Genomic DNA, 25,639 nt, shown 5'->3' with positions numbered 1-25,639 from the left:
GGTCTGTGTTAGCTCAGCGTGTGTGTGTCACACTGCTGTAACATCTGAGGCCACAAGGAGACAGTGAAGAAGTTCTATGCAGTAGTGGATTTTCTTCATTATATCCAGTGAGGCTTAGGTGGTCTAGGTTCCTATTCATGTAAAAGAAAAATTGCAGTTAGTATTTATCATAAATGTATAGAAACACAAATCCATCTGGAGGAGTCAGAATTGCTACAGAAAAATCTCAAATTATGCTTGTACAACTGGTGTTTGAAAGAGCAGGCAAGAAGCCAGTGCTGCACAGACAGGAAGGGGAATGAGGAGACAGTTGGTTCTGTTATGGCTTTAAGTCATTCTTGCCATTTACAGCTCCTCTTGACAATCCGTTTTCTTATGTTACCTAAGTGCTTCGTATCGCTTTTTTATCTCTAAACACAAGTGTGATTTTATTTTCTCAAAGCTACACTCTGGATTTGATAATATAAGCAAAAGCATGATTGGCCTGCTTGTTTCAAAAGAATCACTGTGTATTTTCTTTCCTGGATCATTAAATGCTTTAAATGTTGATTGATGTTGTAATACTGTACTTTATTTTTAACACAAAACTTGGCCAGACAGCAAAAATATTTGCCAGGAGAAACAATTTTGAAAAAGACAGATTGGCTTTTGTTGCAAGAAAGTACATAGAGATTTAAGTTGTAGAGGCAAAGTATTGTTTTATTTCTCAGCGTCTGTAGACTAATGATTAGTTGATATGCTGTTTCAACATTTTAACAATATTAGGAAACACTTTAAAAAGTGGTATTTTATTCAAAATGGTTGATTATGTCACTGCTACCAGAGAAGAGATGATTCAGATTGGTCAGACTTAGGAAGAGAGAACTACTGTGGTGACACCAGTATTAAAATGGAAGATTGTCGATGATTTCAATCTTTCTGTGTAATTTTTAGTGACATATCTGTGCAGCTGTGGTTGTGAATTAAGGGTATTTACAGATCTTGTCTTGAAAGTACAAAGATAGATGCCTTGTCATGCTTCAAGTTCTTAATGAGAAGCAGCTCTCTGGCTTCATGTCAGAAGCTATGTGATACACTAGGTAGGATCCTTGTTTTTTTTGGTCTCATTTTTTTTTCTTTAAGATTTATTTTATTTATTTGAAAGGCGGAGATCTTCCATCTACTGGTTCATTCCCCAAATGGCCGAGCTGGGCCAAGATGAAGCCAGGAGCCAGGAGCTTCCTCCAGGTCTCCCATTTGGATGCAGGGGCCCAAGCACTTGGGCCATCTTTCACTGTTTTCCCAGACACATTAGTAGGGAGCTGGATCTGAAGTGGAGCAGCTGGGACTTGAACCAGTGCCCATATGGGATGTCAGCATTGCAGGTGGCAGCTTAACTCATTATGCCACAATGCTGGCCCCCTTTCTTTTTATTTTATTTGAAAGGCGGAGAGACAGAGAGCTCTTGCATCCACTGCTACACTCTCCAAATGCCCAACTGCAGTCAGGCTGGTCCAGGCGGAAGCCAGGAACCTGGAACTGAATCTGGGTCTCACTCGAGCAGTTGAGCTGTCATCTGCCAGCTCTCAGAGTGCACATTAGCAGGAATCTGGATCAGAAGCAGAGCTGAACTCAAAGCTGGGAACTCCAGTTAGGGATAGCGTCCCAAGCAGAGTCTTAACCACTGTGCCAAGCACTCCCCCATAGGATTTCTTTTGCAGGGAGCTTAGCTAAGGAAATGACATATAGCATAGACGTATCACATGTTAGTAATTTAAGACAGTGTATATCTAGTTCCACTAGAATGCCATTAAGTTGTCAGGTGGTGTTTAATGGAGAAGAGGAACTTGAGAGGAGCCTCATCTCAGAAATACTAAAAACTGTTAAAGACTCTCCCCACCGTGGGCAAGTGACAGTGGCAACAAACCAGTCGTAGGTCCTGTAGGTGCTGTAGTGGATCATCCTGGCCAGTAGAGGGAGTACTGCTGTCCTTCCATTTAGAAATTCAGTATGCCAGCATTCTACCACAAACGCAGGCACATTACTCCCCGTGCCATCCTGTATTTTACTGCCTTTTCAAACTTAATGCACTAGTCTATGGAGCAGACAGGATAATGTCTTTCATTAGCTGTTTTGAGTTATCAGAGTTTAGAATTTTTATGGAATGGTTATTGATGAGAAAATAGGTACCTGCTTAAGCCTAGACTGAAGCTGAACCATGAAAAGAAGTTTCTTGGGGCTGGTACTGTGTTGTAGTAGGCTAATCCTTCACCTGCGGTGCCAGCGTCCCACATGGGCACCAGTTCTAGTCCCAGATGCTCCTTTTCCAATCCAGCTCTCTTCTTATGGCCTAGGAAAGCGGTGGAAGATGGCCCAAGTCTTTGGGCCCCTGCACCCATGTGGGAGACCCGAAAGAAGCTCCTGGCTCCTGGCTTTGGATTGGCGCAGCTCTGGCCATTGCAGCCATTTGGGGAGTGAACCAGTGTATGGAAGACCTTTTTCTCTGTCTCTCCCTTTGTCTGTGACCCTGCCTCTCAAATAAATAAATGAATCTTAAAAAAAAAAAAAAGATTTATTAAAAAAAAGTTTCTTGCTATATATGTAGCCAAATTTGACAGTTTCCTTTTTTCTTTAGATTTATTTATTTATTTGAAAGGCAGAGTTACACAGAGAGAGAGAGAGAGAACGAAACAGAGAGCTTCCATTTGATGGTTCACTCCCCAAGTGGCTGCAATGGCCAGATGAGTAGCCCAGAGCTTTTTCCAGGTGTCAGGGGCTCAAGCACATGGGTCATCTTTCACTTCTTTCCCAGGTGCATTAGCAGGGAGTTGGATTGAAAGTGGAGCATCCAGGATTCGAATTGGCACCCGCGGGGGATGCTGGCATTGTAGGTGGCAGCTCTACCCACTACACCAATTGCTGGGCCCCAGTTTTTCTTCTTTCACTTCTTGTTTTCTACTGTTATCCTTGAGATAAATTTCTGCTTAAATGAAAAGTATTTGATAAATTGAAAGAAAAAGCACAAAATAGTTGTTGCTTCAACCACTCTTAGTCAAAAGGGTGGTGAATTTTATGATACGCAAAGAAAAATAAGTTTTCATAAGGAATACAGATTTCGTTGTAGCATTGAGAAAGTCTCTTAGTCTGCAGGTTTATACCTGTGTTTTAAGGGGCCTTATAACTTATTTTTTGTAAGAAGACTTAGTGATTGCTCTTTTTGAAAATCTGGTTGAGAATGGAAAATTTCCTTAGAGTAGTTCTTTTAAAAACAACATGTAGAAGAATGTATAAAATGAGTCCCAGTAAAACCTACTGTAATATGAAGCATAAGACCATGTTTTAGAATTACAAATATAAAAGAAGCTTAAATTGTGTTTCATGGAACTACCTTATGGTGCTGGATGGTAGAATTTTTATTTTAAATAAAGACATTCCATTTTCCAGGACATGATTTATACAAGAAAACATATAATGTCCTGTTGAACATAGGCCAAATACATTCCCAGACGCTTTGTTACCCAAACCTTTTGAGGGATTTCTTTCTAGATGTTTTTGGCAGAAGTGGCGATTTTAGAGGAAACATATAAGAAGTACCAGATGCAGTTTTCTAAATTGCCATAAATGGTTAAAAGTTATTTGTGATGATAGAAACATCTGGGCATACTAGACAATGCCAAAATTTGAATTAAGAAAAAAGTCTATATCAGCCAGGTAAATAAGCTCTCACTCGACTTGAAAACTTTATTTTTAAAATATGTTTCCCTGATACTGATATTTAAACTGAGCTCTGTTTTAGAAATCGCAGTTTAAGAAAAATAATTCCTCTAGATATAAAGGGCCAAATAAGTTATGTAGTAAGGAGAATGTTTTGAGTTAATGTTTTGTGTGAGCTTCTCTTGTTTCTTTGTGTATGGATGCATAATTCAGAATGTAAATCACTCTTTTTGTCCTTCTCAGATAGTCTCCTGTCCCAAGAAAATCAAGAGTTGTTTTGTTGATTCATCAGATATTCATTGTGTGTCTGCCGTGCACCAGGCACAACAGTAGGAACTAGACGTAGGCAGCCAGGCCCCTACCTTCAGAGGGTTTGCCGTCAGGCAGGAAGAAGAGGGCAACATGGAACCAGAAACAGAAAGGAAAGAACTCTCGGTCCGTTCGTTCTGGTGGTGGTGGTGTGGAGTGGCAGAAGCGGCTAGGAACCGGTGCACGGTGCACGGTGCACGGTGCACGGTGCACTAACCTCCCCTGGTCACGTCTGCGTGCAGGAGCCTAGGCTGGGGGAGGAATTCACATGAAACTGGGTGGCATAATCTGCAAACTGGCTGGAGATGCGATTGCTGGGAATAGGCAGAGCTGTGGGTGTGGGTGTGGAGTGCGCCTGAGAAGGCAGAGGTGGGAGCGGGGGGCCGTGTGGATCCAGACGATTGCATAGAAGAGCATGCAAGGCTGAGTGGAGACTGTGCGTCTCTTCTGGAGGTCGCAGGCTCTCGGCTCCACCAGCAGCTGCCACCGGGACTGTTGGCCTGGTACTGCCCATTCTTCAGATCTTTCGGAAACACTGAAAAGCTGGACTTTTATTTGAAATATATCACTTTTTTAATGCGATGCCTGATTGGAATTTCTGTAACAACCCTGAGAAGGCTGAGGCTGAGTGTGGTCCACGCTAGTTTGCAGAAATGAGTTGGGTTTCAGGCTACAACGTCAACAGCCCTTTGTTGTGAGTACATTATCTGTACTGATGATGATGTTCAGTGTGGAGACATTGCCATAGGTTTACTTTTTGCTGGCAAAATTGTTGTCTTTTCTTCTGGGGAAAAAGGCTGATCTGTGTAAACCTATTCAAATTAAATATTGTATAAATTTATACTATTAACTTGCTAAAAAACTTTTCTGTTTCAGTGTTGAAAAATACAGTACCAATTATCTGAGTGTGTAATAATGGGTTCAGGAAAATAAGTTTGGTTTGGTTACATTAAAAATATTTATATAAAATCTCTTTAAGTACACATAGTATTTCCAATTAACTGTATAAATAATCCAGTATATTTCTGTATCGTGTTTTAATCACAGATTATGATCTACAGAATTCAAATTAATGAAGTCATGCTGTATTAATAAAATTCATTCCCTATGAATTCATTTCCTAAAAGTAGAATTTTGAAAGTTACTTTTGGGGGCCAGATGTCTGCCCCATCTCAGGGGAGTTCCTGATTCCTGGGTTCAGTACTCAGCTCTGGCTCCTGACTCCAGCCCTTTGCTAATGCAGACCATGGGAGGCAACAGTGGTGGCTCACCCGGGTCCATTGCAGGCATTTGCAGTGAGCCAGCAGGTGGGAGCTTCCTCTGTTTGTCTCTTCTGTGTCTCTGCCTCACAGATAAACAGGGTTTTTTTTTTTTAAAGTTTGTACAAAAAAGGAAATAAAAGATGTTTATTTGGTGTAAAAAATTATGAGATCACATATACTTTTTTCATGATACACATTTTCCATGAACTTTTTAAAGAACACTCATATATCATAAGTTCACATTGCAAATAGATATGATAGCTTTTATTTATTTAGGAGAGAACAAAAGAGACACAGAGCTCCCATCTCCTGCATTACTGCCCAGATGCCCACAACAGCTAGGGCTAGGCCAGGGCCAGGATTAGAGGTGGGAAAGCAGTCCAGTCTCCCGTGGGAGTCACAGGAACCCCACTATCTGAACCACCACCCTTGCCGCCCAGGAAAGAAGTTGGAGTCAGGAGTGGAGACTGGATATTGAACCTAGGCAGATATGGTAACTTTTAAAAATACATTATTTTAAAGATGCATTATTATAAACATAAAAGTGATGATATATAAGCTGAACTCGTGTAATAAAAAGATCATGTAATTTCTAACTTTTGATTACATTTAATTAAATGAAGAAGCTAAGTTTCTTTAAGCTAAATATCAGATGTAAATTTACTTTTAGGTAGTCAATGCAAAGGGGACACAAAACCCAATTTTTTTACTGACTTTTCTGTAGTATAAATAAAGTCATCTGTGTAACTCTTTTCTTAATTCCATCCTCTCTATTGCCCTGTGTGTTTTTTTTTTGTTCTTGTTTTTGTTTTTGTTTTTTGAGATTTATTTATTTATTTGAGAGGCAGAGAGAGAAGGAGGTCTTCCATTGGCTGGTTCACTGAAGCCTGGAGCTTTTTCTGGATCTCCCATGTAGGTGCAGGACCCCAAGCACCTAGGCCATCTGCCACTGCTTTCCCAGGCCATAAGCAGAGAGCTGGATCAGAAGAGGAACAGCTGGGACTAGAACTGATACCCATATGGGATGCCGGCCCTCTAGGCAGAGGCTTAAGCTACTACACCACAACACTGGCACCAGGGCTATATTTTTAAAGAATTATTTATTTATTTGAAAGACAGAGTTACAGAGAGGAGAGACAGAGAAATTGATCGATCTTCCGTCTGCTGGTTCACTCCCCGAATGGTTGCAATAGCTGAGGCTGTGTCAGGCCAGGAGCCAGGAGCTTCATCCAGGTTTAACTGCATGGGTACAGGGGCCCAAGTATCCTTGGGCCATTCTCCACTGCTTTCCTAAGTACATTAGCAGAGAGTTGGATCGGAGAGTGGAGCAGCTGAGATTTGAAACAGAACCCATATGGGATGCTGGTGTCTCAGGCGGGGACTTAAGATCAGCTACACCATGTTGCCGGCCCCAGTGAGGACTTTATTGAATGATGGACTCCTGGGGCCAGCGCTGTGGTGAGCAAAGCCACCGCCTGAAGTGTTGCCATCCCATATGGGCACCAGTTAAGTCTCGACTGCTCCACTTCTGATCTGGCTCTCTTCTATGGCCTGGGAAAGCAGAAGGTAGCCCAAGTCCTTGGGTCTCTGCACCCACATGGGAGACCTGGAAGAAGCTCCTGGCTCCATTTTGGCTTCAGATCCCCTCAGCTCTGGCTGTTGCAGCCATTTGGGGAGTGAGCCGGTGGTTGGAAGACCTCTCTGCCCCTGCCTCTCTCTAACTCTGCCTTTCAAATAAGTAAATAAATGTTAATAAAAAAGAAAGATGACTCCTTAGTATTTTAAGAAATCAGATGAATGAGCACTCTCACTTTGTTTAGCATTTTTCTGTTTTTTACAATTGATTTTTTTTTAATTTTATTTATTTAACAGATAGAGTTATAGACAGAGAGAGAGAGACAGTCGGTTCACTCCCCAAATGGCCGCCATGGCTGGTGCTGCGCCAATCCAAAGCCAGGAGCCAGGAGCCAGGAGCCAAACACTTGGACCATCCTCCACTGCCCTCTCAGGCCACAGCAGAGAGCTGGACTGGAAGAGCGGGACTAGAACTTGGCGCCCATATGGGATGCCGGCGCTGCAGGCGGAGGATTAACCAAGTGAGCCATGGCGCCGGCCCCATCACTTTTCTGTGAAGAAGTCACATTTGGGGGCCAGCTCTGTGGTGCAGTGGGTTAAGTCGCCTCCTGCATCACCAGCATCACATATGGGCCCCCGCTGGAGTCCTGGCTGCTCCACTTCCAATCCAGCTCCCTGCTAACATGCCTGGGGAAGTAGCTGAAGGTGGCTGAAGTGCTTGGGCTCCTGCACTCCCATGGGAGACCCGGATGAAGCTACTGGCTTTGGCCTGGCCCAACCCCCGCCATTGCGACAATCTGCGAGTAAACCAGTGAATAGAAGACCTCTCTCTGTGTCTCTCTCCCTCTCTCTCTTGCTCTGGCTTTCAAAATAAATAAATCATTTAAAAAAGGAAGTTGCATTTGATCATTCAGTTGCTCTGACAGGGCAGGTTTTACTGTGCCCTGCAGTCAGAGAGATGTTCTCCCAAACTGGCCTAAACTCAGCCACTTTATTGCTTAATTTTAAAGTGCCCTCCCCCTTTTATGGTTTAACTTCCAAAGAATTATTGTGGCATGTGAGATTATTTCATAGCAATATTGTATTTGGCTTAAAACCCATTTCTGAATAACCATATTTGCCTGCCCATGTAAATACAGTTCTGATTTCAGTTGCGGTTTAAGTTAGTCTTCAGTTTTTGTAGAGAAGTAGTCAGAGCCTCCAAGAATGAGGATGTCTGGAGAAAAAGAGGAGTCTGGGGGGACCCTGGAAGGGGGTGGTTGACTTTCCTTTCTTTTCCATGTCTCTCCTCCTTAATACCGTCCTACCAGCCCCTTTCCCTAAATTCTACGAGTTGTCTTCCCTAGATTTAAGTATCAGAATGCACTTAAACCACCACTTGAATTTGAAACAGCCCTTTGCCTTGACGTCACTTTAGCTCAAGGTCTAACTATGTCTCCTGATAGCGAGTTTAAGAAAAAAAAATGTATTTACCTTTTATTTGAAAAAGAAACACACAGAGAGAGGTCTTGAGTCTGCCGACTCCCTCTGCAGATGCCCAGAAGGTGCAGGGCTTGGCTGCCCAGAGCCAGAAGCACGCGGCGCCTCTAGTGGCGTCCTAACTGTACCAGAAGCCTCGCTACAGAGGTTTTAATCAGCACGAGACCGGCTGTGTGAGTTTTGTCAAAAAATAGTTTTTGTCTTTTTCTTCTTTGTAAGTCCGTTACTCTTGAGACAGCATCCCACAAGCGTGGAAGTGGAGAAGGAAGGAAGGAAGGGGGCGCACGCCGTGGACGCGAGAGCAGGGTTGTGCAGACCTGAAGGAAATTCAGTCCTTTGTCTTTTCTTTCTTTCTAAGATTTATTTATTTATTTGAAAGGCGTTTACAGAGAGGCAGATGCAGAGAGGGAGGTTTTCCATCCGCTGGTTCACTCCCCAAATGGCTGCAGTGGCCAGAGCTGCGCTGATCCGAAGCCAGGAGCCAGGAGCTTCTTCCGGGTCTCCCACACGGGTGCAGGGGCCCAAGGACTTGGGCCGTCTTCTACTGCTTTCCCAGGCCACAGCAGAGAGCTGGATTGGAAGAGGAACAGCCGGGACTTGAACTGGTGCCCATATGGGATGCCAGCACTGCAGGCAGCAGCCTTACTGGCTATGCCACAGCGCCAGCCCCTGTCTTTTTCTTCTTTATAAGGAAATATTCTTTAAAATTTTAACGACTACATGAAAATTTGTCTTTATGGAGTACCACGTGATGTTTCAAAACATGTGTACAATGTGGAATGTCTAGTTTAGGATAAACGTGTCTGTCTCCTCAAGCATTTAAAATCATTCCTTTATGATGAAAAGAATCCTAGCTTTTTATAAAGCACTATCTAGTACCTTACAGCCCTCCTACCATGCAGAACACAGGACTTCTTCTGTCTTTAAGTACCTGCTAATCAACCCTTTCCCACCTCTCCCTCTCCCCCAAGAAAATATTTTTTACTTGAACTTCGAAAGTTTGATTCCTTGATCAGTTTGTCATAGAGCAAAATTAAAATTTTCTAGCTTATTTGACTGAAATAATTTTTATCAAAATCAACTCTTTGTGAACTTTACTCTGAAGATGTTTATTTATCATTCAATTTTGTTTCTTTTTTTAAATGAGAGCCACTGTAGTGCTGTAGCCTGACCCTGTTCTGAAACAATAATGTCTCATAGAAATACAATGTGAAACATGTGTCATTCAATTTTTAGTTGCCATATTGAAGCAGTAAAAAAATAGTGGTGAAATTAACTTTTTGATATACTTCATATAGCCCAGCATCTCCGGGTGATCACTTTGACGTGTAGTCAGTGCAGCAGCTGTTAACTGTAGAGGAGAACAGACAGTGTCGGGAACTGTGCGGGGCTGACAGGAGGGTGGTGGGTAAGCTCGGCCTCTTTCTCTGCTGTCTTTAGCCTTGGTCAGGAGGGGAGGATGGGAAGAGACCAGGTCGTCTGCACTCTGGCTCACGAGTGGGGTGGTCAAGTCAGAGCGGTCACAGGAGATGAGCTCGCTTACTTGCTGTTCCTTCACTGAAGAGTTCAGAGTTCTGTGTACATTCCGAACGGGCTTAGTTCTGGAAAGGCCCGGATGGCGCCAGTGCCCGTCGTGGCTACACGTGCACGCATTCAGAGTGTAGTGTCTCACCGACTGAGACTTTAGCAATAGTCCTCTTTCTCCCCCACCCCACTCCTCCCTCTCTGTGTTCCCTCCCACCTCCCACCCCTTTTTAATGTCCAAGTTTAAATTCCTGACAGGAAAGACAGGAAAGGAAAAGTTTGTAGTAGATTTTCCAAACAGAACCTGGCGTTATAATATGGTTATGGCAACCAGCTCTATTTTGGTAAAGTTAGACTATTCTATGAATGGCATTTTACATTTTTTTTTTTCTAAACGGCAGTTTAGATTTTTGTGATTTTGCAAAACCATAAGCTGTTGCACACAGTTGTGCTAGATATTCCGCAGTTGCATTTACCACTGCAAATCGGAATTGGAGGCGTTGCACAGCAGAACAGAATGGTGACATAAGCAGACAGCCTGGCCTGGTCTGTGAGGCCTGAGGAAACTTCTCTGAGGAGGTGACTCGGGGACTGGGCGTGAAGGCTGAGTCGGAGTTAACCGTGCTGAGTTTTTCCCAGCAGAAGGAAAATCCTTGCAGTGGGGGTTGAGTCCAGAAATACACCATACGTTTATGATCAGTTTATTTTTTGACAAGAGAGCCAAATACGAGCATCGTCACCAAACAGTGCTGGAACAATTGGATATCTTAGAAAAAAAAAAAAAAGAATTGGACCCCTACTTCATAGTGTGCACAAAATCTGATTCAAAGTGGATCATAGACCTAAATTTGAGTTATAACTGTGAAACTTAGAAGAGAACATAGGAGTAAATCATTCAGCTCTTGGGTTAGGTAATAGGACCTTAGATACAGTACTGAAAGCACCACCACCACCAACAACAAAAAACTAAATTGGACTTCATCAAAATTAGTCGAAAACTTCAAAGGATACCGTCAAGAAAGTGAGTATCGACCCATGGGAAACGGTGTTTGCAAGTCGCCTGTCTGATGAGGCAGCTTGTGTCCAGCTATGACCAGGAAAACGCGCCACCACTCAGAAGGAGCAGGTGTGTGGGCCAGGATCCGAGTCTACTGACTTGGGATGTGGTTCTGGGTCTGAGAGGCAGTGCTGTGTTAGCAAGGTGGTCTCCATTTCTCAGAATGAAAACTGCTAGTCAAGCGTAAAGTCGGTGAGCGTCTCCTCCAGCTCACGCCGTCCGCTGCCTGGGGACCAGGTGTGAGCTCCGCGCGTCCTCAGTCCCGGAGGCCCTGTGCCTGGTGCGCTGCAGTGCGGCTTCATGCAAGTCTGGGAGAAAAGAATGCCCACACTGCCCGCGCTCTGCCAAGGTTCACAGCATTTGTGTACTTTTTAAAGCAAGAATATTAAAATAGGCCAAGTATCCTCCTAACTGCTCATTAGCTGTCACTTAACCAGTGTGTTGGAGCCAGCGCTGTTGAGTTGCATTGTGCAGTTCCCTTGTCTGGAATACTTTGCCCTGTCAGCTGCATCTTGGTCTTAGCTGTGTTAGATTCTCTTCTTAGATCACCAGAAACTGAGTCCAGCCAGGAAAATAGAAAAAGGAAAATCTAAAACTGCTGCTTTTCCATTTCCTCCCATTAAATAAGAGTGGCTCTGGAAACGCTTCCTGCAGGAAGGCTGTGATGGAATCCTTCCTTTGCCGTTAGGTTTCTAAAGAGGATGAAAACTTTTTTTGGTTTTTAGATTTTTCTGTTAAAGAACCGTTATTTTATAGGGGATAAACCATGTGAATTAATGCATACCCTAGCTTCTGGGTAATTTCTGTATCAGCCTAGTTCCCTGGACCAAAGAAAAGATGGTAATAGTCGAGTGTTCTCATTAGAATACAGGCATATTTTTAATCATAGTAAAGGATGGTGTACATCTCATTATGTATGCACCCAGATTATTTTAATCAGTTAATGGCTATCTTTATTCACATATTTTAAAACAGATCAGCTCCGACAAGAAATGCTGGATGATGTACAAAAGAAATTGATGAACTTAGTAAACAGCACAGAAGGAAAAGTGGACAAGTATGCTTTTGTCTCTTACTTTTTAGATTCTCTTTATGGTAAAAATAACTTCCATGTGTCGGTGTTTACATGTGATTGTATTTTTTTTTAAAGCCTTTTTCTTTTGGCCAGTGCTGTGGCATAGTGGGTTAAGCCACTGTCTGTGGCGACCACATCCCATATAGGCACTACTTCTAGTCCTGACTGCTCCACTTCCAATGCAGCTGCCTGCTAGTGTACCTTAGGAGGAGGATGGACCGGGTGCTTGGGCCCCTGTGCCCACATGGAAGACCCAGGGGGAAGGTTCCTGGCTCCTTGCTTTGGCCCAGCACAGCTCTGGCCATTGTAGCCATTTGGGGAGTGAACCAGTGAGTGGAAATGAAATGAACCAGTGAGTGGGAGATTCTCTCTCTCTTTCTCTCTCTCTCTCTTTCTCTCGGCTCTGCCTTTCAAGTAAATAAAAAAGCCTTTTTTTTTTTTTTTTTTTTTTAAGATTTACTTATTTATTGAAAGGCAAAATGTGGCAGAAAGGAAGAGAGAGATCTTCATCTGCTGGTTCACTCCCCAAATGCCCACAGCTGGGGCTGGGCTAGGCCAAATCCAGGAGGCAGAAACTCCATCTGTGTCACCCATGTAGGTGGCAGGAACTCAAGGACTTAAACCATCATCTGCTGCTTCCTAGACACACTAGCCAGAACTGAAACTGGCACTCCAGTACGGGATGTGGTTATCCCAGGCACCAGCTTAACACGTTGAACAACAATGCCAGAGAGCCTTTTCTTAACATGAAGAGATGTAGGTAGTTTTACAGAAATTCAGTAGAATAACTTGTCTTTTTTTTTTTAAAGATTTATTTATTGATTTGAAAGAGTTACACAGGGAGAGAAGGCAAGGCGGGGTGGGGGGGGTCCAACCGCTGGTTCACTCTCCAATTGGCCGCAATGGCCAGAGCTGCTCCGATCCAAAACCAGGAGCCAGGAGCTTCTTCCAGGTCTACCACACAGGTGCAGGGGCCCAAGGACTTGGGCCATCTTCTGCTTTCCCAGGCCACAGCAGAGAGCTGGATTGGAAGTGGAGCAGCCGGGACTTGAACCGGCACACCACTGTAGGCGGTGGCCTTACCTACTATGCCACAGCACTGGCCCCATTTTTTTTTTTTTTTTAAGATTTTATTTGTTTGTTTGAGAGGTAGAGTTAGAGAGAGAGAGGGAGAGACAAAGGTATTCCATCCACTGGTTCACTCCCCAAATGATCTCAACGGTCAGAGCTGAGCCAATCCAAAGCCAGGAGCTGGAAACTTCTCCCAGGTCTGTCATGCCAGTGCAGGGGCCCAAAGACTTGGGCCATCTTCTTTCCCAGGCCATAGCAGAGAGCTGGATCGGAAGTGGAACAGCGGGGACTCAAACCAGCGCCCATATGGGATGGCAGCACTGCAGGCAATGGCTTTACCAGCTACACCACAGTGCTGGGCCCCAAAATGGTTTATTTTTAACATTGTTTTCTTCTTCCTTTAGTGAGCATCTTCTGATTATGTGTCACTGAAACTATGTATATACTTGATGTCCCATCTAATACTGAAATTCAGATATTAGCAAGTTTTTAATAAATGAGGACGGGGAAGGAGAGGCACAGGAACAGTAGTTCCCACCCAAGGGTCTGCTCCAGGGACCCTCGGCCCAGCGAGGCGCAGGGATTCTGCAGGGTGCCAGCTGTTCACTCGGCTGAAGTGGGTGGCTAGCCAGTGATGGTTCTGAAATACTCTTAGACTTGTCAAGGTGTTTTTTTTTTTAATTATTTTAAACTATTTTTGTTTAGTCTTTATGTTTAAGTATCTAATTATTTATAACTAAGTACTCATTTTCTGGTGTTTGCGTACATTGATGTTGATTGAGTCTGAGCTGTTCTCTTCACTTTGCAGAGTCCTGATGCGCAACCTCTTCGTTGGGCATTTCCACACACCGAAGAGTCAGCGACACGAAGTGTTGCGGTTGATGGGCAGCATCCTGGGCGTGAAACGGGAGGAGATGGAGCAGGTGACGGGCATCGGCAGCTGCGCGGCAGCCTCCTAGAACAGCATTTGCTCTCTCTCTGCATAGTTCTACCGAACATGATGTTCTTTATAAAGTGGAAATGGAATCGTTTCCTACTACGTCAAAGAGCTGGATTTTTTTTACGTTTATATATTAGTTTAACTGTTTTGTAGCTTAAAAACCGCCTCTTGTGTTAGGATGCTGCAGTGCTGAGATGTGACTGTCCTGCACTGTTTGTTGGGGTGTGGTTGGCATAGTGCTGTATTTGTAGCCTTCGTCAGTAGGAGGATTCAGTGAGAACTGCACTTGCTACCACCTGAAATCATGTGAGAATGTTCTTCTCTTGCATTGATAATGTTTTCCTGTTTTTCTTCAGTTGTTTAAAGAAGATCAGGGTGGTGTGACCAGGTGGATGACAGGATGGCTTGGAGGAGGATCAAAAAGTGTCCCCAGCACACCCTTGAGACCCAATCAGCAATCCATGCTTCACAGTGTAAGAAGGGATTCTGTTCCCGCCGAGTGAGGGTGGGGTATTGCCTAGCACACTTGCCTCCAGACAGAGTTCACGTTCAGGGTACATGGAGCCGTGGAACAGAGCCAAGGAAGCGCTTGCCTTACCGATGACAAGCTGTTTTAGTCATTTTATTGCATGTGGATTTTCTTGAAGTGTTTGTATACAGTACCTTTATTTTTCAGGTTTCTAACTGTTCTTTCTTCGTGTTTGATTATGCTACCACTGGCAGTCCTGCTATTAAATTATTTAATGTGTGTGTGTATGTTCCAAGTCACTGAGCCAATCAGTGATACTTACTGAGTACCTGCTGTGTACAAAATGCCCTGAGTCCTGAGAACACAACTCTGAACCAGACAGACAAAGGGTCTGCCATTAACACTGATGAACACGACACCACGGGGTCTGCCACTAACACGTGATGACATGACACCACGGAGTCTGCTGTTAACACGTGATGACATGACAACACGGGGTCTGCTGTTAACATGCGATGACATGACACCATGGGATCTGCCTTTAACACGTGGTGACATGACAACACCGTGTCTGCCTTTAACACGTGATGACATGGCAACACCATGTCTGCCGTTAACACATGATGACATGACACCAGGGGGTCTGCTGTTAACACATGATGACATGACACCATGAGGTCTGCCACTAGCACGTGATGACATGGCAACACAGGGTTTGCCGCTAACACGTGCTGACATGACAACACCATGTCTGCCTTTAACACACGATGACATGGTAACACGGGGACTGCCGTTAACGTGTGATGACATGACAAGGGATCTGCCTTTAACACTGATGAACATGACACGCTGGGGCCTAGGATGTCTCAAGGGGTGTCACTGAAGAGTTATTAGTTATTAGGTTATTAGTTGGTATTTGGAGCTGCTTTCTTTTATTGTTTTAATGAAAAGGTGCTGAAGGTAGATGCCTTACCCAGAGCTAGTTAAGGATAAAAGATAAGACTAGGGAAGATATAAAACTTAATTTAAAGGAAAGATCTCCACTATGTTATTCCAATGTTCCTGGTGATCTGCTATATTTACTGATTGGGTCTGTCTTTAGAAAATTGTGTTTATTCTTGCTGTCCGTTGGAACCGTTGGCATGTCTATGCAGACAGCTGTTAGGATGCTAAGCCTCGATGTCCGAAGTGCCAGTGATGGCAAGAAATGTGAGCTTTGTTTCATCTAGGCTAATTCTGACTGGAAGGTGTTGGAAATGACTGTTGTTCTCAAAGATTATTGACTAATTATTGAAATTTTATAATGATAATCTGTGTAAGTAATGTGCCAGCATTTTCTATTATTCAAAAGATGATTTGTAAAGAAAATGATTCAAATGATAAGTAGTTTTTAGTTTATAGGTGTATTTTCTTAGTTGCATTAAATATAATTTTATTAATAATGCAATCAAAATACTTTTTCTTAGTCTTTTTCAGAACTTTTTGTTAAATTCCTAGAGACAGAATCTCATCCATCTGTTCCACCACCAAAACTTTCTGTTCATGACATGAAGCCTCTAGATTCTCCAGGAAGAAGAAAACTGGATACAAATGCACCAGAAAGTTTCAAAGGTAAAACCGAACTATTTTTTCTACAACTTAAAAATATGAACATTTAATTTATGAGTATTCTTTATATCGATATTAGCCAAACTGTTAGTGTTTAAGTATGACTGTTCCTAAAATTCTGACATCAGATTTTGGCTTCATATATTCTTGTAGCAATCTGATATTTAATTGGCTTAGGTTAATTTAAATAGTATGAGTTATTTTCCCTTTATATACCAGAATAATTCTTCTCCCTCTACATAAGCCATTTTGAATTACTCTTCTGAAAGTGTGGAAGTGCTGATGAACTGGTTAAACCTTTGCTTGGTCACCTTTTTTTTTTTTTGTAAGTATTTGTTTGAAAGGCAGAGCTACAGAGAGAGAGAAGTCTTCCATCCGCTAGTTCACTCCCCAAATGGCTACAACGGCCAGAGCTGAGCCTATCCGAAGTCAGGAGCCAGGAGCCAGGAGCCAGGAGCCTCCTCTGGGTCTCCCATGTGGGTGCAAGGGCCCAAGCACTTGGGCCATCTTCCAGTTTTCCCAGGCCATAGCAGAAAGCTGGGCCGGAAATGGAGCGGACGGGTCTTGAACCCATGCCATATGGGATGCCAGCACTGCAGGCAGCAGCTTTTCCCACCACGCCACAGCGCTGGCCCCGGTCATCTGTCTTTGTCCTCATTACCAATCTGAGGTAGAAGTGTAACTTACAGTTTGAGACAAGTTTTTTTTTCTCCTTTAAAAAAATCGTAAGTGTTCTACTCAACAACCAGGACTTGACAGGTTAGTAATCTATTTAAGCACAGCTGGTACATGGACTTAAATCCCCAAGAATGCTGTGAAGGACCCTAGGTTGAAAGATCTGCGTGTTCGTATGGGGCAGTGGGGGAAGATATCTTTCATCCACTGGTTCACTCACCAAGTGGTAACAACAGCTGGGGCCGGACCAGGCTGAAAGCCAGGAGCCAAGAGCCTCATCCAGGTCTCCCACATGGGTGCAGGGGCCCAAGCAGTTGAGCCATCTTCTACTGCTTTCCCAGGCACGTTAGCATGGAGCTGGATCGGAAGTGGAGCAACTGGGACTTAAACCAGTGCTCATGTGGGACGCTGGCACCACAGGCGGGAGCTTAACCTATTGCACCACAGTGCCAGCCCCTGTAGTCTTCGTATTGTAATCTAGACGAATATGCTGGCTAGTTGGACTGCATATATGTTATCTACTCTTGTATTTCTTTTTTTTTTTTTTTTTTTTTTTTTTGACAGGCAGAGTGGACAGTGAGAGAGAGAGACAGAGAGAAAGGTCTTCCTTTGCCATTGGTTCACCCTCCAATGGCCGCCGCGGCTAGCGCACTGCAGCCGTCGCACCGCGCTGATCCGATGGCAGGAGCCAGGTACTTCTCCTGGTCTCCCATGGGGTGCAGGGCCCAAGCACTTGGGCCATCCTCCACTGCACTCCCTGGCCACAGCAGAGAGCTGGCCTGGAAGAGGGGCAACCGGGACAGAATCCGGCGCCCCGACCGGGACTAGAACCCAGTGTGCCGGCGCCGCAAGGTGGAGGATTAGCCTAGTGAGCCGCGGCGCCGGCTACTCTTGTATTTCTATCATGTCAAATACTTAAATTTGTAAAATATTTAAGAATTTATTTCTGAAAATTTCAAAACTTTCTACATATGTCTGTTTTTGTACACTGACAGAAGGTGGTAAATTTACCTGTTATTGAGATACAAGACTGGGCTGCTAAATTGAGTGAAAACGGTGACTTTGTCTAAGGGACGTGGGCGATACTGAAGGCATTTTCTTGTTGCAGTCAGCAGACTCCAGGCTCACTGGCAAGGTGCCCTCCCTCTCCTCCATCTCCCTTTCCTCCCCTCACCTCCTGCCCACTTTGACTTATTTGTCAGAAAGGGAAGCCAGTGACAGTCTGAGCTTACACCGGTTTTGCATGAGAAGAACTAAGAAGCTCGCTTCGTCTAATCTTAGACTGGGAAGATGCGCTCAGGACGGCGCTGCGGGAGCTTTCCCAGACTTGAGGAGGTTGTTCACAGGCAGAGCCACGTTGGACGCAGGGGCGGGATGACCAGTGGAAGGATGACCTTGCCACGTGCTCTCCTTGGGTTGAAGGCCTCCTCTGTTGAGTTTCCCATTGCTGAGGTAGACACCTTCAGAAGGTTGCTTGTCTCCTGCCATTGAGGTTGGTGGCAGAGTTGGGTCCCCTCAGACATGAGCTCATAAACAAAAACCTCTTCCAGTAAAAACTGAGTGCCATCAGCCTGACTCCACAGAGAAGTAATCTAGCCAAGCATTGTTCTCCGGCATCAGAAGGCCTGAAAGTTAGCCGTGCAGCAGATGTCTATGTTCCTTTTCTTTTAGTAAGTTGGTAGTAATCCCGATGTTATCACTGTAATGTGGTTGCCAGTGTTTTTCCTGACCACTACAATTGTTTGGGGAAAATGTCAGTACTTGTTTTGTTTTGTTGAAGATTTGTTTGTTTATTTGGAAGGCAGAATTACAGAGAGGCAAAGGAAGAGACAGAGACAAAGAGAGAGATCTTCCATCCGCTGGTTCACTCCCCAAATGGTCACAACAGCTAGAGCTGGGCCAGTCCAAAGCCATGAGCCAGGAGTTTCTTCCAAGTCTCCCACGTGGGTGCAGGGGCCCAAGGACTTGAGCCATCTTCCACTGCTTTCTCAGGCCATAGCAGAGAGCTGGATCAGAAGTAGAGCAGCTGGGACTCGAACTGGCACCCATATGGGATGCCGGCACTGCAGGCGGCCGCTTTACCTGCTGTGCCACAGCACCAGCCCCAGAATGTCATATCTTAAGTCCTTCATCTTTCAGATGGATAAGAGATTCCTTAGCATCCAGACAATACGTTTTGAAAAGCTGTTGTTAGGGGCCAACATTGTGGCGTAGCGGGCAAAGCCTCCACACAAGATGCCAGCATACCGTATGGGTGCTGCTTCGAGTTACGTTGCTCCACTTCTGATCCACTTCCTGCTGTTGCGCCTAAGAAAGCAGCAGCAGATGGCCCAGGTGCTTGGGCCCCTGCACCCACAAGGGATACATGGAAGAAGCTCCTGGCTCCTGGCTTTGGCCTGGCCCAGCCCTGGCTGTTGCAGCCATTTGGAGAGTGAACCAGCAGATGGAAGATGCCCCCCCGCCCCCGCCTCATTCTGCATTTCAAATAAATAAAATAAATCTTTAAAAAAAAAAAAAACTTGTTGTTATAGTAAGTAAAATTCATCAGTTACACAACTGGCGTTTGACTACAGGCAGGGGCAGCGTAGCTGCGAGATGCTTGGCCTGCAGGTTAAGGCTGCACAGCAGAGTCCACATGCCCGAGAGCCTGGTTTCAGTCCCAGCCACTCCGCTTCCAGCCCAGCTTCCTGCTGGTGCACCCTGGGAGGCAGCAGTGATGGGCGCCTGCCACACAGACAGGAGACACCTGGCTTTGGCCCGGCCCAGCCCTGGCTGTTGTGGGTGTTGGGGAGTGAGCCAGCAGGTGGAAGACTTCTGTGTCTTTCTACCTTTTGAAAAAGATGAAAATAAATAAAAATCTGAAAATCAGTAAATAAGTGCAAAACAGCAGTATCATTGTGTTTGGTGAAGTGCTAGGCGTCCGTCTGGCTCGCGTTCCCTGCGTTTCTCGTCCTTGTTCTCTGTCTGCATCTCCATAGGCGCAGCGTCTGTGATCCAGAACCCAGCAGCGTATGGGTTCTATAAGCTGCTTTGTGAGCCCAGTCTAGGAACCCAAAACACATGGGTCACTTGTTGTGACAGAAGGCCGTTTGAATCACCAAGAATGAACTTTAATCAGAATTACAATACAAACTGGCATTTGTATTTAGACATTAAGGCCGCCTGTGCTCTCATTTTAAATAATTAAAGAGGGGCAGCGTTGTGGCACAGTGGTAAAGCCATCTGCAACGCCAGCATCCCACGTGCACAGCAGTCCGTGTCCCAGCTGCTCCACATCTGATCCAGCTCCTTGCTGATGACCTGGGAAAGACAGCAGAAGGTGATCCAAGTGGGGCCGGCGCTGTGGCCTAGCGGGTAAAGCTGCTGCCTGCAGTGCCGGCATCCCATATGGGCACCAGTTCGTGACCCAGCTGCTCCAGTTCTGATCCAGCTCTCTGCTGTGGCCTGGGAAAACAGCAGAAGATGGCCCAAGTGCTTGGGCCCCTGCACCTGCATGGGAGACCTGGAAGAAGCTCCTGGGTTTGGATAGGCCCAGCTCCAGCTGTGGTGGCCAGGTGGGGAGTGGACCAGAAGATGGGGCCTCTCTGGCTCTGCCTTTTAAGTGAGTGGGTAGATCAAGTGCTCCGGGCCCTGCTACTCGCATGGGAGCCCTAGAAGAAGCTCCTAGACCCTAGTGTAGGCCTGGCCCAGCCTCCACTCTTGCAACTGTCTAGGGAGTAAACCAGCAGACAGATCTTTTTCTCCCTAACTCTTTCAAATAAATAAATAAACCTTAAAAGAAAAAAAAACCTTAAAGAATGGCCCAAAAAACATGTTAAATCCCAGTGTTATTACCAGTAAGATGGAATTCTCGAAGCTAATGGTGGTGTAAGTTGGCTATTCATATGTACGTGTGTATGTGGGTGTGGGTGTATGCGTGCTAATCAATGATACAGGGTTAACTTTATGCCCCTATTCAGAGGGTTATTTCAAGTCAGTGTCTTTGCAAAGAGTGAGAGATCAAATCATCCCTGTTTATCATGTAGATCCAGCGGAGTCCAGGTCTGGTAGAAGAGCTGATGTGAATCCGTTCCTGGCCCCCCGCTCTGCTGCCGTGCCCCTTGTTAACCCAGCTGGACTTGGCCCCGGGGGGCCTGGGCACTTGCTCCTCAAACCCATCTCAGATGTTCTGCCCACGTTCGCCCCTTTGCCGGTGTCGCCGGACAACAGCGCTGGAGTTGTGTTGAAAGACCTTTTAAAGCAATAAAGGACCCTCCAGCCAGAGCCAGAGACGACACAGCACTTTAAAGAAACCGTGAGCGCTATGCGATGTCCGTTATCACAAAGTGCCCTTGGGAAGACATTCATGTGTATGTTTGTAGTTGTACTTTCTCTAAGTTTAATAAAAATGTTCTCAGTGCTTTTAGAAATCGGCAGGAGTCAGAGGAACAGCTGTTCTTTTCCTTCTCTGATTTGACCTAATACAAACTAGAAATACTTGATTTACCCTTTTCTTAATTTACATTTTAAAAAGACAAATCCTGGTCGCTGTACTATACATCAGCTTTTTATTTCCTTCTCTGGTTTTCAAGCTCTCCTAAGCTAGAGACAAGTGATTCACCTTTCAAAGCTCAGAGTCTGGGCGCTATGTAGCAGAGAGCTGAGGCACGTAGTGCGTGCGCAGGCCCCGGAGCCCGGGAATGGCAAGTGTGCGAGGGTCTGTGCGGCATCCGCCCGGCTGTGCTCACGTGACCAGCACCCCAGTCAGGGTGCAGGCCTTGGTCCATCGTAGCCTTAACCCCCTCGTCTACCCCCTCCTCGCTCCTGCCGTAACCCCTGGCGGCCGCCCAGCGAGCGTCCCTTCATTGGCAGGTGCATGGTGTGGGCACCCTTGCATTTTAAGGCCTCTGGCGTCTGCTTAGAGGTCGCATCTTAAAGTCAGAGCTCCCTCACGCAGGTGCGCAGAGCCCGCGCCCGCGCCTCCACACCCGCCCGCCCTGCGGTCGCTCTGACAGTACCAGCGCCAGGTGTTTGTGACCTAAGAGGACGAGAGTATTGCTTTAATTTTGTGTTAAACTATCATGAAAAACCCTGACTTGAAACTTAATTGTATCAAGATGTTCAGATTTGTGTTAGTTGTTGAAGTTGTACATTTAAAATGACACTTCTCGTGTATGTTGTGGATTTCAATATGCCTTTAAAATAGCAACATTTTGTATAGCAAGGAAAGGTGAAAATAAGACTAATCCAAGTATGTAAATAGGCCTGGCTCTGGCCAGAGCTTACTTTGGTTGTTTGTATGTTTTGCTGTGGCTCACGGAATATTTCTAATGTATTTGAAGACTGTTGACGGCAGGTGAAACCTGTATCCGCCATCCCTATGTACCCTGGCGGGAAGCTGGTGCACAGATCCTGTGTAAGAACTTCTCAGCTGGCCCTGGGCTTACGCTGAGCAAGCGCCGGCACTCACGGCTGCAAGTGACGCACTGGGCCTCCCAGATACCCCAGCTCAGCGGCACCGGGCCTCCGGGACACCCTAGGTCATTGGCACTGGGCCCCCGGACACCCCAGCTCAGTGGCACCGGGCCTCCCGGACACCCCAGCTCAGCGGCACCGGGCCTCCCGGACACCCCAGCTCAGCGGCACTGGGCCTCCTGCGCCGCGCGGTGCCGCCCCTGGCCTCTGCCTGCACACAGCACGGGAGAGGATCGAGTTTCAGACTGCGTGTGTGGAAGGCGGAAGAATCGGAAGTGGGGGCCGACTGTCACTCCTGGATCCCTGTGTGCTCCTTCCGAGGACGTTCCCGCTGGCCGTCCTGAATCACCTGCTGCTTCGCCACTGGAGTTTTAGTTCAGTGCGGAGCAGCTGAAACACTAGGTTCAAGTTTAAAACAAAAACGGTTCTTCATTTTGAGGACATGCAGAAAATGTTTTATTTTGAAGAGGACGTGCATGGTGGGTATGTAAGTAGTATGTCACCATATTTGAAATGCCTTTTATGACATTTTGAGTATTTCCTTCCCTGGTCAGAACAGCCTGTCTCCCCCCACCCCGCCCCCCAACTCGGCAGTTCAGCGTTCGTTTGAAAGCTGTCGTGGATGGACTGCATATCCACAGAGCACAGAGCACGCTGTTACAGAGCTGCTGGTTAGTAAGTGCGTCCCAGATAGTCTTGTCCTGAAGCTGTGTCCCAAATGCTTCCTCCGTACCGTTGAAGCTGCGGCTGGCTGACTCGCTTTGACCCCAAGCAGACACAGCTCGCCCGCTGCCCTGAAGCCGAGCCGTGTCAGAGGTGAGCCGTCTGCTCAAGGAATCTCTCCTGTCGAGACTGAGGGAGCCTGCCGTCCCAGTGTTCGCCACAGGCCGCTGCTGTCAGTACCTGGGCTGCGGTATCAGTATGCAGCTGCGGTCATTTTACTGTTTGTGGTTGATCTCTGCCTGAGCTGCCCGTTTTTCACAACATTCCTGGTGGTTTTCAGCCGTGTGTAGCTGAACGATACTGCAGCACAGCTTCCCTGCAGGCGTGGGTTGGACCCTTCTGGTGTAGTACTGTGTCCCTCGGTGGTGTGAGTTAGTTCCTACCATTCTTGATTTGAGCAAATAAAGGAAAAAAGCACAACAGAACCATGGGAACAGAGGAATGACTTTCTCGCAGCTAATCAGCTAAAGCTTTAAGTATCCCACCCCAAATAAAGCCTTCCGTTTCGTTTAACCTCCTAATGGTTACCTGAGAGGGACCCCTCCCGAGTCAGTGGTTTGGTGAGAAGTACTTAGAAAGTGCTGTGTGGCATCAAACGTAAGAGCATTTGAATTTGATTTCTAAAGCTAGTGAAGTTTTTCATATGTCCAAGTATGTAAAACATCTTCCATCAATGAAAATATAATTTTGTAAATACCAAATGAGCTGTGATATTTATTTTATATATTCCTATGGGAAAAAAATAATGTTCTGATATTTGTAATTATTTGCCAATCTTTACTTTTTAACCTATTAAGTTATCTCTATTTAAAAATTTCAAATTTTTGGGCTCAGTGTTATGGCGTAATGGGTCAAGCCCTAGCCTGCAATGCTGGCATCCCGTGTGGGCTCCGGTTTGTGTCCTGGCTGCTCCACTTCTGATCCAGCTCCCTGCTATGGCCTGGGAAAGCAGCGGAAGATGGCCCAGGTGCTTGGGCCCCTGTGCCCACATGGGAGACCTGGAAAAAGCTCCTGGCTTCAGCCTGGCCCGACCCTGGCTGTTGCAGCCATTTGGGGAATGAACCAGCAGATGGAAGATTTCTCTGTCACTCCTCTCTGTAACTCTGACTTTATCAAGTAAATAAAAATAAATCTTAAAAATAAATAAAATTATAAATTTTCTCTTGATTTTTAGAGAAATATCTAAATGTGGGGAAATTTCCAAGCCAACCTTAATATTAATTATGTTTTATAGCGCTAAAGTCAATGCATCTTTTAATTTCTCAGGAGCATTGTAAGGCAAAAAATATTCCAAATAAAGATGATATATGTAAGTTGGCAATGTCTTCGTCCACAATATTTTTTTCTTTTTTTCTTTTTTAGCAAACAGCTAAGGGGGGATGATTTACACATGTTGTTTACAGCAGTGGCTGATGAACTACTGAAGCCAAGGTCTTCAAGTGCTCACTGGATGTCTTGGGAATTTTTTAAGTGTGAACAGTTTGAAAGGGGCTCCGGGGACAGGCGTTTGGCCTCGCAGTGCCCACGTCCACGTCGGGTTGCCTGGGCCCGGTGCCCAGCTCTGCTCCTGCCTCGGCTTCCTTCCAGTGCAGATCCTGGTAGCTGGGTCCCTGCCTCCCACTTGGGAGACCAGGCCCTGCCCAGCACCAGCCATGGTGGGCATTTGGGAAGTAGCCACCGGCTGGGAGCTTGCTATGGCTCTTTCAAATGATTAAGTAGAAACTAAACACGTGTGTGTGGATACTGCACACGTACTCCGGGTTCTACGTGAAGTCGAAAGGTTGCAGCGGCCTGGTTTCCCTTTCTCATTAAGATGCGGTGTCCATCACTGGCGAATCAGCCCGTCGTCGTCCCTTCGACGTGGAACTCAATAGTCTGAGTTGTTGAGGTGACGGAGGCGTTGGAAGACCCAGGTGGACTGGGGGAAGTACTGAATCTGAGCCTTTATGTGGGGCCTTTAACAAAATCACTTCTCGATGGGCCTCGTTTTTCTCGTCTGAAAAGTAATCTCAGGCTGTAAGAGTCAAGTGACATGTTTATTCATAAGGTTTATTAAACGAGCGAGTGTGCCACGTGTGGAAATGCTGGCTGAAGCCCACGGGGCCACACGTGGCGGAGTGATGAGCACCGTCCAAGTGGGTAAGAGCGTCAGAGGTGGGGGTGCAGCCAAAGCCAAGGGTTGCTTCCCGAAGGTAAGGAGCTACCGAGAGGGCTGGCGGAATAGTTTGTGAGAGACGTGAGCTTCGGGGAGAGAAGGTGGCTGGCTCCTCCTGGGTGGGAGCCGTGGTGGGACGGTGTGCCAAGAGCAGTCTGGTTGGTGATGAGCAAGTGGAGGATGGTGGAGGCAGCTGTGCCAAGATCCTGGATCGCAAAGCAGAGACGGGACTGGGGTCGGAGGCCAGTTGGGTGGAGGGAGAGGTGTCCTAAGCAGAGAGACTTGAGCATGTGTGTGAGCTTGCGGGGACCCAGAGTGGATGGAGAATCAGGAAAGGGGGATTGGAGGGGGCACTGGAGAGTCCGCAAGAAGGGAACCAGGGCCAGGGAGGGAGGAAGGGGAGCGGGGGGCAGGATGAGGGTGGCGGGAAGTTGTCGATTGCTCTGAGGTTGGAGGGGACCTATGCTGAAAGAAGGACAGGGTAAAGAAGTTCAAGGTCACCAGGGGAGCCACACTACATTTCCAGGCTACAGGAGAAGTGAGAGGAATGCCGGCGGGGCGCGCCCAGTG

At 46.0% G+C, this 25,639-nt stretch overlaps 1 protein-coding gene across 2 annotated transcripts in view; it reads left to right on the top strand.

The window, feature by feature from the left end:
* Nucleotides 1–24,235, top strand: part of TRIP11 (thyroid hormone receptor interactor 11) — a 79,074-nt gene extending 54,839 nt beyond the window's left edge. For both annotated transcript variants that reach the window (XM_008271914.5, XM_002719595.6), the window contains exons 17-21: nucleotides 11,875–11,956; nucleotides 13,854–13,968; nucleotides 14,342–14,458; nucleotides 15,921–16,065; nucleotides 20,763–24,235. In XM_008271914.5, coding sequence (XP_008270136.1) covers nucleotides 11,875–11,956; nucleotides 13,854–13,968; nucleotides 14,342–14,458; nucleotides 15,921–16,065; nucleotides 20,763–20,983 — 680 coding nt within the window. In that variant the 3' untranslated portion in view covers nucleotides 20,984–24,235. The remainder of the gene's footprint in view (nucleotides 1–11,874; nucleotides 11,957–13,853; nucleotides 13,969–14,341; nucleotides 14,459–15,920; nucleotides 16,066–20,762) is intronic.
* The last annotated feature ends 1,404 nt before the right edge of the window (nucleotides 24,236–25,639 follow it).

Source organism: Oryctolagus cuniculus, chromosome 20 (genome assembly GCF_051225735.1).
Source record: "Oryctolagus cuniculus isolate XC-2025 breed Fujian yellow rabbit chromosome 20, ASM5122573v1, whole genome shotgun sequence".
Classification (NCBI taxonomy): domain Eukaryota; kingdom Metazoa; phylum Chordata; class Mammalia; order Lagomorpha; family Leporidae; genus Oryctolagus; species Oryctolagus cuniculus.
This window is presented reverse-complemented; position numbering and strand designations above follow the sequence as displayed.